Source organism: Micromys minutus (assembly GCF_963924665.1).
Source record: "Micromys minutus genome assembly, chromosome: 9".
NCBI lineage: Eukaryota > Metazoa > Chordata > Mammalia > Rodentia > Muridae > Micromys > Micromys minutus.
The window spans coordinates 61,519,260-61,531,775 of record NC_137978.1 but is presented as its reverse complement, the minus strand read 5'-3'; the positions used below and the strand labels follow the sequence as shown (position 1 = coordinate 61,531,775).

Below are 12,516 nucleotides of genomic sequence, written 5' to 3'. Positions count from 1 at the left end.
GCCCCATTCTGGCCCCGCCCCCACCCCATTGACAATATAGGCACCACTGCTGGTGACTTACAGGCTTTGGCTGCCGACAGACACCCAACCATGCCAGCAGACCTCAGCGGTACCTGGAACCTTCTCAGCAGCGACAACTTCGAGGGCTACATGCTGGCCCTGGGTAGGATCCTAGGGTTGTGAAACCAAGGGGGACATGGGGGGGACAAGGCCTCGGGTCTCCAGGGTTGAGTGAAGGCAGCCTGTCCTGTCTGTTCCAGGTCCTTCTGTCTCCCTTCTAGCCTGGTTAACCCCTGCCCTTGTCCCATAGTCTCTGCCCCTCTGTCCATCCTTTTTCTAACCCCCTCCCCTGTTTTGTCTGCCTGTCAATCATCCCTGCCCACACCCGTCTGTCCCTCGGTACCCCTCTGCATCCCTCGAATCTCAGGTGCTTCTGTACCTCTGTCTATCCAACTTGGCGCATGGGAGTGGCTGGGGCTCCTAGAGGCAGGGCGGGTCCTGGCGCTCTAAACCAGGCAGCCAGTAGCTGCAGTAAGAATCCAATTTCCCAGCCAGAGCTGAGCCTGCTTGGCGAGTGTTCAGAGTCCAAGATGAATGGGCAGAGTCGGCCTGAGCTGCCCATGTATGCGGTGGGAGAGCTGCGCGCCCCAGACCCCGAACTCTGTGGCCACCAGTGAGGTGCATGGGTCCACGAGAAAGGGTCTGATTACTGTCCCTGCTTCCTAAAAGGCATGGCGCAGCCCCGGTAGCTTGCTCTGGCTCTACAGACGTGGCAGATTTCGGCGACTGTTATTGCATACAGAGCATTCTTGTCTGTCTGCCAGGACTGGGTTAAGATTTATTTGTTTGGGTTTTCTGTTTGTCTGTTTTGAGATAAGGTCTCACGTTGTAGGTCAGGATGGCCTGGACCTCACTTTGTAGACCAGGCTGGTTTCAGACTTCAGGAAATCCTCTCTCAGCTTCCCAAGTATCGGGATTGGAGACCTAAAGCTACCATACCTTGATACACTTGGCACTTGACAAACTTCCTTTTGCCTTCAAGTAAATAGAAGAGACTCCAAACCCCCAGTAAAAGCAATTTAAAATTCTTTAGGGGCTAGAGAGATAGCTCAGTCTCGCACAGGGCAGCTCACAACCATCTGAATGCCCTATTAGAGGGAATCCGACGCCCTCTTTTGGCCTTTGTGGGTACTGCACATAGGTGGTGCACAGATACACCTACAGGTGTTCATTCACACATATACATTAAATAAATAAATAAATAAATAAATATTTGAAGTGGGGACAAGAAGATGAGACGTTTAATGTCACCTTTGCCTATACAAGTTCAAAGACAGCAAGTGTTGATATAAAATCCTGCTTTAAGACCAGCTGGGCTCTGATTTGCACATGCATACCCACACAGACATTAAGGTAAACAATTAAAATAAAAAGTATAATAGGAACAATAACTTTACAGGTATTGACTTTGCAACCCGTAAGGTCGCCAAGTTGCTGAAGCCACAGAAAGTGATCGAGCAAAACGGGGACTCCTTTATCATCCACACGTGCAGCAGCCTGAGGAACTACCTTGTTAAGTTCAAAGTTGGAGAAGAATTTGAGGAGGATAACAAAGGTCTGGATAACAGGAAATGCACGGTAAGGGCTTGGGGTACGGCTAAGGGCTGGGGCTCTCACTTAGCAAGCCTGAGGCCCAGGTCACCTTTCTAGCACCGTAGAAAAGCAAAAAGAAAAGAACATAGTCTTGGAACTGGAGACTCATTGGCTAAAAGCACTTGGGCTCTTGGAGAGAACCCGGGGTTCAATTCCCAGCAACCACATTACAGCACCTGTATCTGCAGTTCCAGGGGTGCTCCCTTGTGAGCTCTGTGGGCACCAGGCATGTGCATAGTACGCATACACGCATGTAGGCAAAACACTTAACAGGAATGTAAGAAGTGTAACATCGGCTGCAGGGTTCACAACGTTAACTCGGCATGCAGTCTTCCTGGAAGTGTTTAAGGATCCCGTCAGAGCGAGGCACTGTCTCTCTCTTCCTTCACGCAGAGCCTGGTCACCTGGGAGAACAACAAACTCACGTGTGTACAGAAGGGTGAAAAGAAGAACAGGGGCTGGAGACACTGGATTGAAGGGGACCAGCTCCACCTGGTACTTACCCATTCTGTTCTTTCCAACACATTTTGGAGGAGAGACGGGAGGAGAGGTTTAAATCTCTATTTCTTTATTTGTATTCATGTGTATGTGTGCATACATGTGTTCCTTCATGTGCGTTCATCACATGCATGCAGTGCCTGCAGAGCCCAGCAGAGAGCGCTGGACCCACTGGAACCGGAGTTCCAGGTGGTTGGGAGCTGCCCTGTGTGCGTGCAGGAAACTGGTCCTTTGCAAGAGTATTGAAAACTCTCAACCACCGAGCAATCTCTTCATCCCCTTTTTATCTTTTGAAAAATATTAATTATTAATTAATTATACATTATACAACTTTCAGCCTGCATGTATGTCTGCTGGCCAAAAGAGGGCATCAGACTGCATCACAGATGGTTGTGAGCCACCATGTGGTTGCTGGGATTTGAACTCAGGACCTCTGGAAGAGCAATCGGTGCTCTTAACCACTGAGCCATCTCTCTGCCCCCTGTTACCTTTTTTAAAAAATATATTTTCTTCTTTTTTTAAAGATATATTTATTTATTTTATGTATATAAGTACACTGTAGCTGTCTTCAGACACACCAGAAGAGGGCGTTGGATCCCATTACAGATGGTTGTGAGCCACCATGTGGTGGCTGGGAATTGAACTCAGGACCTCTGGAAGAACAGTCAGTGCTCTAACCGCTGAGCCATCTCTCCAGCCTGACAATTTTTTTTTAATAGTATGGAAAAAAAAGGTATTAAAAAGACAACTTCTAAAGTACAGTCTAAAAGGGATAAAATCTGCAAAGTATAAAACCAAGGCTGAGTAAGGTGGCACATGCCTTCGATCCTAGTACTTAGGAGGGATCCTAGTACAAGTGGATCTTTGTGAGTTTGAGACCAGCCTAGTTTTCACAGTGAGTTCCAGGACAGCCAGGGCTATGTAGAGAGACCCAGTCCATATGAATGTGTGTATATGCACACACATGCACATACCTATGTATAACTGTACCTGTGTTTGTGGGTCTACACTAACTCCAGTAGATAATGTCAGGATCAAATTTTTGGACACAAATTTTCTATCAGAGCGCAGGAGCCATAAGGATACAGGAGACCCAGCATTTGGTATCAGAGCTGTTGAAAATGTAAATCGACTTTTTTCTTTCTTTCTTCTACCCTCCCTTCCTGTCCCAGGAAATGTTCTGCGAAGGCCAGGTGTGCAAACAAACCTTCCAGAGAGCCTGATCTCTGTCCAACAACACAGCCCACTTGAGGCAACTGCTTGATGCCAAATTATCTTACAGAAGAAACTGGTGTTTGTCTGTTTTGGGCTGATGAAGGGCTTTGTCATTGGAAAGATGTCACACAGCTTGTATTAGTAATTATATGATTGCAGGACAGTTTCAGCTCTAATAAACCTGTTCAAATGACGCTGTTTTTTTTTTTCTTTCTACACTTAACATGACTTATTTGTTTGATTACTAATTTATTTTTTGAGGGGCTGGAGAGACTTATTTATTTATTATCTGAGGGGCTGGAGAGATGTCTCAGAGGTTAAGAGCACTGCCCGTTCTTCTAGAGGTCCTGAGTTCAATTCCCAGTAACCACATGGTGACTCACAACTATCTGTAATGGGATTTGATGCCCTCTTCAGAGCTACAACCATACATGTGGCTGAATACATAATAAATAAATCATATATATATGTATGTATATATACACACATATATACGCATATATGTGTACACACACATATATACATACACACACACACACACATATATATGTATGTATGTATTTGAGACAGGTTCTTACTGTGTAACCCTGGCTCACCTGGAACTCACTATGTAGATATTTGGCCTTGAACCCAGACATTGTCCTGTCTCTGCCTCTGAGTGCAGGGATTAAAGTCCTGGGTCACAACCTGTTATTTTAAGGAGTGTTTGAAAGCCTGTTCCATGTGCAGTGTTCACACTGGGGAACAGGACATAGGCTAGTGATAAAGATTTCAAAAATAGCTCCTGGATGTGGACAGGTGGTGGCACTGGCAGGGTCAGAGGCTGGAGAGGTGGCCTTGCTGCCCATGGTGACAGGAAGCACTTTAGCTGGCAGGCCAGGAGGTCTTTGGTTGCTATATGGCTTTTATATGGGTCTCACTCAGCTGAGGCTGGCCTTGAACTTGTATCCTTCTGCATTGGCCTCCTCATGCTGGGAGGAGTACTGACTCGATACTTCACATCTGGCTTGCACTTGCACCAGAGTGGTGCTCCAGTTCACTGACCACAGGGTGTTCATGGGTAGGCGAGAAGAAACTGGTATAAGGGAGATAGCTCATCACAGGCCTGTCATCAAATACCTTGAATGACTTTGGTTGGCTGGGGAGATGGCTAAGAGCACCTCTTCCAAAGGACCCAGATTTAATTCCCAGAACTCACATGTTAGCTAACAACTATTTGTAACCAGGAGATCCAACACCCTTTTCTGGCCTCTGGACATCACGTGTGCATGTGGTACATAGACATACATGCAGGCAAAATTTCTACACAAATAAATAAAAATCGGGGACCAGCAAGATCACAGTGGGTAAAGGCCCTTGCCCTCCTCTAACAGTATGAATTCAGTCCTTAAGGAGACAACTGACTCCCCACAAACTCTTCTCTAATGTCCACAAGTGCATTACAACATGCATATGTACACACACACACACACACACACACACACACACACACACATGCAGGAACTGGTCAGACCTGTCCTCAATGTCAGACGAAGGTCACACTAAGAAAGTGTGTTGGTTGAGTATCAGCTTGACAGGAGCTAGACTAGCCGGAGACAAGCTCTGGGCATGCCTTTGAGGGGATATTTGGATTTAGTTAATTGAGGTGAGGAGACCGCCCTAACTGGGAGGCACCATTGCCCGGGCTAAACACCTGCTGTGAGACCCCAGGGCTTTAGAGGGCTGTAACCTGGGACTGAGTCAGCACAAAGTCTTCCTTCTTTTCCTTGCTATCCTCAGGGTATTTTTCCACGGCTGTAGAAAGGAATCTAGGCATTTAGGAAGCTGCGTGATCAGAGAGGAGATAGGGCTGTTGATGGAGGAGGCTCTCGGAGGGAGATGCAGATAAGAAAGTCCTGGTAGAAAGCCCCAGGCAAGTCCCCTAAACAGGCAAGGACTGTGTGCCCGGAGCACACATTTTAGATGAGGAATCCGCCTTTCAGGGTAACCGGTGAGGAAGGCAGGATGGAGGACGGTGAGGACTGTGGCAAGATGACCGTCTCGGCCTCCAGCACCTGAAGGAGGAGGAAGCCCACTGAGGCCATGTGGTGGCAGCCGGAAGTGGGGCTGCAGCTCGGTGAAGGGGCGGGGCCGCTCGGCGGGGTGGGATAAAGGGATGGCGGGAAGCCGTGGGACCACCCAGATGGGAGCAGCATCCTGAAGCGCTGCTGAAATCCCAGCATCAGGAATCTCAACGCAATTAACATTCCCTGTCATGGTGGCCAACAGAGACCACCATGACAACACCGTTAGGCTTTAAGCACAGTTCATTGATATTTTAACATTTTTATGTGGGGAAAAAAAACATATGTAAAATATGTTGGCCATCTTCACAGCAAATGCTAAGTTTGCTGCGGCTCCAGAAGCTGAGGCTTCAACTAGGGACTCCTTTTATCGCCCACATCAGGATGATTTTTCCGTCTTTCTGTCCTGCCTCGGTGGGACTCAGTAAAGATTTAGGGGAACATCAGACAGACTAGGACTCAAGTGTCTGAGGCCTAAGCTCCACAGTTTATGGCCGGAAATAATCGAATACTTTCAGGAGCCAAAGGAAGGACTTCCTCGGAGGCAGTGACGTGGTAGCTGCACCAGGCGCTGGATGCGACTCCCCCACATGGCTCCTGCTCCTTCTCTGCGGGCTGGCGCCAGCTGGCGGGGCTGACAGTGCTCAGACTGGAACGAATGGCCACTTTGAGTTTCAACTGCAAGCGTCCACCAGGGGGAGGCTGCAGGACCTCTCTGTGCAGAGCTGAGAAGGGCTGCCACGTGTCGGATGAGGACTGCGGGGAGGCGCGGGGCAGCTAGAAGGCTCGGTCGTTCCCTAAAGCAAGGACTGGGTTCTCCGTGCAAAGGCGTAAGGACAAGGAGAAAAGGCAGATTTTATGGAATAAAAGAGGAAGCTTCTCGCCGCGCCGCTTCTGCAAGGTATCTGGACCAAGCCAGCTCTCCTGGGAAGATCAAAAATTCCAACTCCTCAGCCTGGACTCCGGGAGAGCTGTAGAGCTGGGGAACAATGGGAAGTCTGTGGTTAGGGAGGTGACCTGCAGTTCTGCACGCGGACACCGGAAGGGAAGCAGGGAGGAAGGACACTTGGTCCTTGGTTTTAATTCATTTTTATTTATTCCTGCTCAGTAGAAATAGAGAGATCTTGTAAAAAAAAAAAAACAATAAATAAAAACAAGCAAGCAAAAACTATTTTTAAAAATTAGCATTAATACACACGCGCGCGCGCGCACACACATACAAATTCTTTCTGCGGGGAGGGGAATTAGAGGTACGGTCTCACTTTGTAGTGATGGTTGGCCTGGAACTCAGCATGTAGACCAGGCTGGCCTCTACCTCATAGAGATCCACCACACCCACCTTTTTTCTTTTTTTTTCTTTTAATTTTGGTAAAAACACACACACCAGGGTCAGGGAGATGGCTCAGCACTTGTCACTAAGCCCGACAACTTGAGTTTGTGACATCTGGAATCCACATGATAGGAGAGAATGGAGCCCTGAAGGTTGTACTGACCTCCACACCCCTGTTAGCATTTGCACACAAACAATAAATAAATAAGTGCAAATAAAACACACATAGGGTGGCATAAAGCCTTAGAGATGTATTGTCAAAGCAGGAATGCACTGTCTCCACAGGAGCTCACTTGGCTAGCATGCAGAGGCCCTGGGTTCAGGTGAGCATTACAGACGACAAAAATAAATAAATACATAGAATATAAACCCGACCATGTTGCTCACTTTAAACAATACAGATGGGGAGCATTAAGAACATTCATACTGCAGAGGGTAGTGGCGCAGGCCTTTAATCCCAGCTCTCAGGAGGCAGAAGCGGGTGGATCTCTGTGAGTTGGAGGCCAGCCTGGTCTACAGAGAGTTCCTGGGCAGCCAGGACGACACAGAAAGATGATGTTCATAAATAAATAAATAACATTTATACTGGGAGGGATGGGGACACTTTTGTATTCCCCAGCACTGGGAGGCAGGAAGTACAGACTCAAGGTCTGTGCAGGGAATTCAAGGTTAGTTACACAAGACCTGTTGCAAATAAAAACCAAAACAAAGGATGTTCCCCCTGCTGTGCTGCTAGCACTACCTCATTCCACGTGGACGCTGTGTCCCCATTAGACACCCACTCCCCACACCCTGGAACTATCATGTGCTGCTGCCTTTAAGAATGTCACCACTAGGGACATTGGACAAGGGAGATGTTGCATTATTTTTTATTTGCAGATGTGGAATTGTGTGTGTGTGCATGTACAAGTGGAGGTCAAAGGCCAAAGTTGGATGCCTTCCTCCATTGCTCTCCACTTTTGCTTTGTGAGACAGGATCTCTCACTGATCCTGGAGCTTGCTCATTTATCTAGGCTGGTTGGCCGGTGAGCTCCAGGGGAGGGGGGGTACTTGTTCAACGCCCCCCTGAACACCCAGTGCTAGGATTTCAGGCATAGCAGGCATGCACCATCACACCTGGCTTTTTAAATGTGGGTACTTGGGATTTGAACTCTGGTCCTCATACTTGCCCTAAGATTTTTCTCCCCAGTCCCAATGTCTGGCTTATTTCATATACTGTTAATCTCTAGAGTCCGTCTGGAGAGTGGGTCAGAATTCCCTCTCTTTCTAAAGCTGAGTTATATAAAGATTTTGTTTCTATTAATGAGTATGCAAATGTGTCAGTGTATGCCATGTGTGCACGCCTCATGTGTGCAGGTGTCTAAGAAGACCTCCTGGAGCTGGAGTTACAGGTGGTTGTGAACTACCTAGCGTGAGTGCTTGAAACTTGTACTCTGGGCCTCTTGCAAGGGCAGTGTGCGCTCTTTATAATTATTATTTTTATTTTAAATATTTATTTTATGAGTGTGAGTGACCTTGGATAGTCAGCCACCTCTCCAGTCCCCAGGTTTTTTTATTTTAAACTATGTGTGTACTTGGGGATGGTATTTGCATCAGGTTCGGTTGCTGGGGAGGCTAGAGGCATGGCCCACTGTTGTAAGCTGCCTGCCGTGGGCCATATGCATGAGCTAGTGTGTACTCCTAACTGCAGAGCCATGTCTCCAGCTCCTAAGTCCTTGCTTGCTAGACCACATTCTGCTTGTCCTTACTTCCATTGCTTTCTGGATGGTTGTGTAAACAATGCTGCTCTGAACAAAAGGGTTAGAATGTAGCAGCTGCAATGCTTTCTTGGTTAGCTGAAGCAGAAAGATATTGCAGTTGAAGGCCAGCCTGGGCTATATAAGTGAGTATCAGGCCAGCCTGAGCTACATACTGAGTTCCAGGCCAGCCTGGTAGAACACTATATGGCTCAAAGCCAAACAAAATAGTGTAAAAAAAAAATGTCACTGGAATTTCTACCTCAATCCCTTTGGCTGGGAAGTGGAATTCCTGGGACGTGTGGTAATTCTGTGGAAGAAGAGCCAAAGTGCTCCACACTGATGTTACCAGTGGACATTCTCACAGTGAGGCTTTCTTCCTGTCTGACCAACAACTGTCAATCTCTGGCTTTTGACAGTACCCATCCCTGTGAGTGAACTCTAAAAAAATGTGTTTGATAAAATCCATCTAGCATCAAATTGACCATTTAAGGGCTGCAGAAGCAGCTTGGTGGGAAAGACACTGTGAAGTGTGTGTGAAGCCCTGGGTTTGATGCCCAGAACTGAAAAAGCAAAGTTACTTTTCTACTTCGTTTATTTTGTAAAGGTTTATTGATGGGGGCTGCAGAGATGGCTCAGCGGTTAAGAGCACTGACTGCTCTTCCGGAGGTCCTGAGTTCAAATCCCAGCATCCACATGGTGGCTCACAACCATCTTTAATGGGATTCCATGCCCTTTTCTAGCGTGTGTGAAGACAGCAACAGTGTGCTCACATACACGAAATAAATACGTCAATCTTAAAGAAAAGATTTATTTATGTGTATGTGTGGACTTGGGTGATAGATGTGTGTTTGTGTGTCCACAGAGGCAAGAGGTGGTATCAGGCTCTCCTGAAGCTAGACATGGCTGTGAACTGCTTGATGTGGGTGCTAAGAACTGCTCCTGGGTCCACTGAAATAGCAGTAAGCACTTATAAGTGCTGAGCCATCTCTCCAGCCCCCAGCGTTATCTTTTAAACCAAATCACAGTTCTGTGCACCAAATACACTTACAACATTATCATCCAAGACTGCTGTCTAATTCAATAACGTCTTTCTTACATTAACATTATTACTGGGTATAGGGGCACACACTTTTAATCCCAGTGCTTGGGAGGCAGAGACAGGTGAATCTCTGAATCCGAGAGCAGCCTGGTCCATAAAATGAATTCCAGGGCAGCCAGAGCTACACAGTGAGATTCCCATCTCTCTCCTCTCCCACCCTCTGTCGACCCACTATCCCCTTGGAGTTGAAGTCACAGGCAGCTGTGAGCCAGCTACCCAGAGTGGTGCTGGAAGCTGAACAGAAAGTACTTATGGTAAGCCATTTCTCTCCATATTGTTATTATTATTGAGAAGGGTTCTCCATCTGTAGCTAAGGGCAGCCTGGAATTGCTCACGTCGAGCCCAAGTTGGTCTAAAACTTTTGCCCTTTGCTGCCTTTTAGGATCACAGGCCTGAGCACTATACTTAGCTTATGGTTTTCTTTCTTTCTTCCTTCCTTTCCTTTTTTTTCTTTTTTTTCCGTTTAGTTTTTCTCAGTTTAGCCCTAGCTGCCCTGGAACTCCCTCTGTAGACCAGACTGGCCTCGAACTTGCCTGTGTCTCCGGAGCGCTAGAATTAAAAGCATTAAAGGTATGCACCACCATGCCTGTTTCTGTTTGTTTGGTCTGGTTTGGTTTTGAGACGAAGTTTTACTGTGTAGCTCTAGCTGGCCTAGAACCTGTTATGTAGACCAGGCTGTCCTGGAACTCACAGAGGTCCACCTGCCCCTACCTCCTGCCTGCTGGGATTAAAACCATGCACTACTATGCCTGCCCTATTTTTTAATATATGTTTTAAACCATATAACCAAACTCTCATCCTTAAACTGTACCCCCAAACTCAAGATTTTGCAAGCATGCTGGTACACACCTTTAGTCCTAGTGGTTGGGAGGCAGAGGCAGAGGCAGGTGGATCTCTGAGTTCATGGGCCAGCCTGGTCTACAGAGGAAAGCCAGCGACACACACAGAAACCCTATCTTTAAAAAAATAAGCAAAATTCCCTCAAGATCTTTCTGCATGTCTTGAATGTCTCTGGAATGCTGGCCTGGGTTTATAGGCTTGTCATTCCCTCAAATGGGAACTTAAGACCCAGTAGGATTTCACAGAACTCCTCCGAACCCCAACCTTCTGTCTGTCTATGGCTTCGCCCATTCTGGCTCCTCATATAAATGAGATCATGCAAGAAACATGCACTTTCTTCCACGGGGGATAACATCTTCAAGGTTTGTTGATACTGTAATGTGCATAGGCCCTCCGTTCCCTGTATGTCTGAGATGTCTGAGTGATTTTCCACTTTACAGCTAGGCTGGTCCACCATCTGTTGATGGCCATTTAATAACTTCCACATTTCAACCATTGTGAGCAGGGCTGCAATGAGCATTCGCGTATTGAATTCTGCTTGCATATCTCATTTCAGTTATTTGGGATATCTGCCAAGGAGCTGAATCTGGGTAACATAGAAACTCTGTGTCTAACTTGTTAAGGGGTTGCTAGCCTGTTTCCCACAATGCTCACACCATTTACTCGCCCAAAAGCAGTTTATGAGTTTTATATATGTTTTTAAACTTTCATTTATCATCATCATTATCAGTTGTGTGTGTAAGTTGCATGTATGTAAAGTGTGTATATAAGAAGTATGTGTAAGGTGTGTCTGTAAGATATGTGTGTGAGGTGTGTATAAGGTGTATGTGTGTGTGTGAGGTGTGTAAGGTAAGTATGTGAAGTGTGTAAGGTGTGTTTGTATGTGAGGTATGTATGTGTGTAGTGTGTAAGGTGTGTATGTGAGGTGTGTAAGGTGTATATGTGTGATGTGTTTGTATGTGAGGTGTGTGTGAGGGGTGTGTGTGTATGTGTATGTGTGTGTGTGTGTGTGTGTGTGTGTGTGTGTGTGTGTAGGTCTCCTTCCACTTCTATGTAGGTTGTGGGGATTGAGCACAGGTTGCCAAACTCACATGGCAAGTGCCTTTACCCATAGAACCATCCTGTGGGCTTCATGGTTCCTATTTCTACTTTAGAGTTATTTCCTCTTTGTGTGTGTGCCTGTGTGTGTTCAGACAGTCTGCATGCATTCAAAATCAAACCCAAGACCTTGTGTAAACAAGACAAATGTCCACCACTCGGCTACACTTCAGTTCCCAAAGGGAAAAAGGAAGAGGAAAAGGAAGTTTGCAGATAAAAAGAGAACTGTATAGGTTTAGTTTTTTGTTGGTTTGTTTTGAGAGGTTTCACTGTAGAGCCCTGGCTGTCCTGGAACTTGTCCTGTGGACCAGGCTAGATTAAAAGTGGTCACCCTCACACCTGGTAACTTTTTTTCTTTTAATTCAATATTTTCAGGTTCTGGAGAGATGGCTCAATGATTAAGAAGACTGCTCTTCCAGAGAGCGGGTTTAATTTCCAGCACCCACACGATGGCTGTCTATCACCTTTTAATTCCAGTTCCAGATCTGATGCCATTGGGCCTTTCCTGGTACCAGGCATGAGCGTTGTGTACACAAATACACGCAGGCAAAACACACATGCATATAATAAGCATTTTCACTTTTCTATGTGTGTGTGTATATGAACTCGAATGCTCATATGTGCAAGTGATGTGAAATCCCATGTGAGTGCCTATGGAGATCAGAAGAGGGTGTCGGGATGGAGTTTGGGTTCTCGCATGCTCTTATCTACTGCACCATCTCAGCCATCTCTCCATTTGTTTGTCTCTGAGACGAGGTCTCACGTAGTACAAGCTGCCATTGAACCTGCTGTCGTCAGAGAGGACCATGAACTTCTGGTCCTCCTTCCTCTACCCTTTGAGTCCTGGAATTATAGAGCGGTGACTCCAAGCCTCCTTTGTGTGGTCCACCCGAGGATTGTGTGCACAGCAAGGACTCTGCTAACTAAGCGTTCCCAGCCTCATGAAGCTATTTCATCATAATTGCTTAGGTTGAATTCAAT

The 12,516-nt window shown here is 46.6% G+C and overlaps 1 protein-coding gene across 1 annotated transcript; it reads left to right on the top strand.

The window, feature by feature from the left end:
- Positions 1 to 52: 52 nt before the first annotated feature.
- RBP7 (retinol binding protein 7) lies at positions 53 to 3,559 on the top strand. Its single transcript, XM_080920988.1, has 4 exons — positions 53 to 163; positions 1,460 to 1,638; positions 2,047 to 2,148; positions 3,324 to 3,559. The coding sequence occupies exons 1-4, from the start codon at positions 91 to 93 to the stop codon at positions 3,372 to 3,374; spliced, it is 405 nt and encodes a 134-aa protein (XP_080777114.1). The 5' UTR covers positions 53 to 90; the 3' UTR covers positions 3,375 to 3,559.
- The last annotated feature ends 8,957 nt before the right edge of the window (positions 3,560 to 12,516 follow it).

Bases quoted from the DNA above. Each gene is read 5' to 3' on its own strand.
- RBP7 (XM_080920988.1), top strand. From the start codon at position 91: ATGCCAGCAGACCTCAGCGGTACCTGGAACCTTCTCAGCAGCGACAAC. The intron at 1,639-2,046 runs GTAAGGGCTTGG...TCCTTCACGCAG, and splicing joins TGGATAACAGGAAATGCACG to AGCCTGGTCACCTGGGAGAA. The intron at 2,149-3,323 runs GTACTTACCCAT...TTCCTGTCCCAG, and splicing joins AAGGGGACCAGCTCCACCTG to GAAATGTTCTGCGAAGGCCA.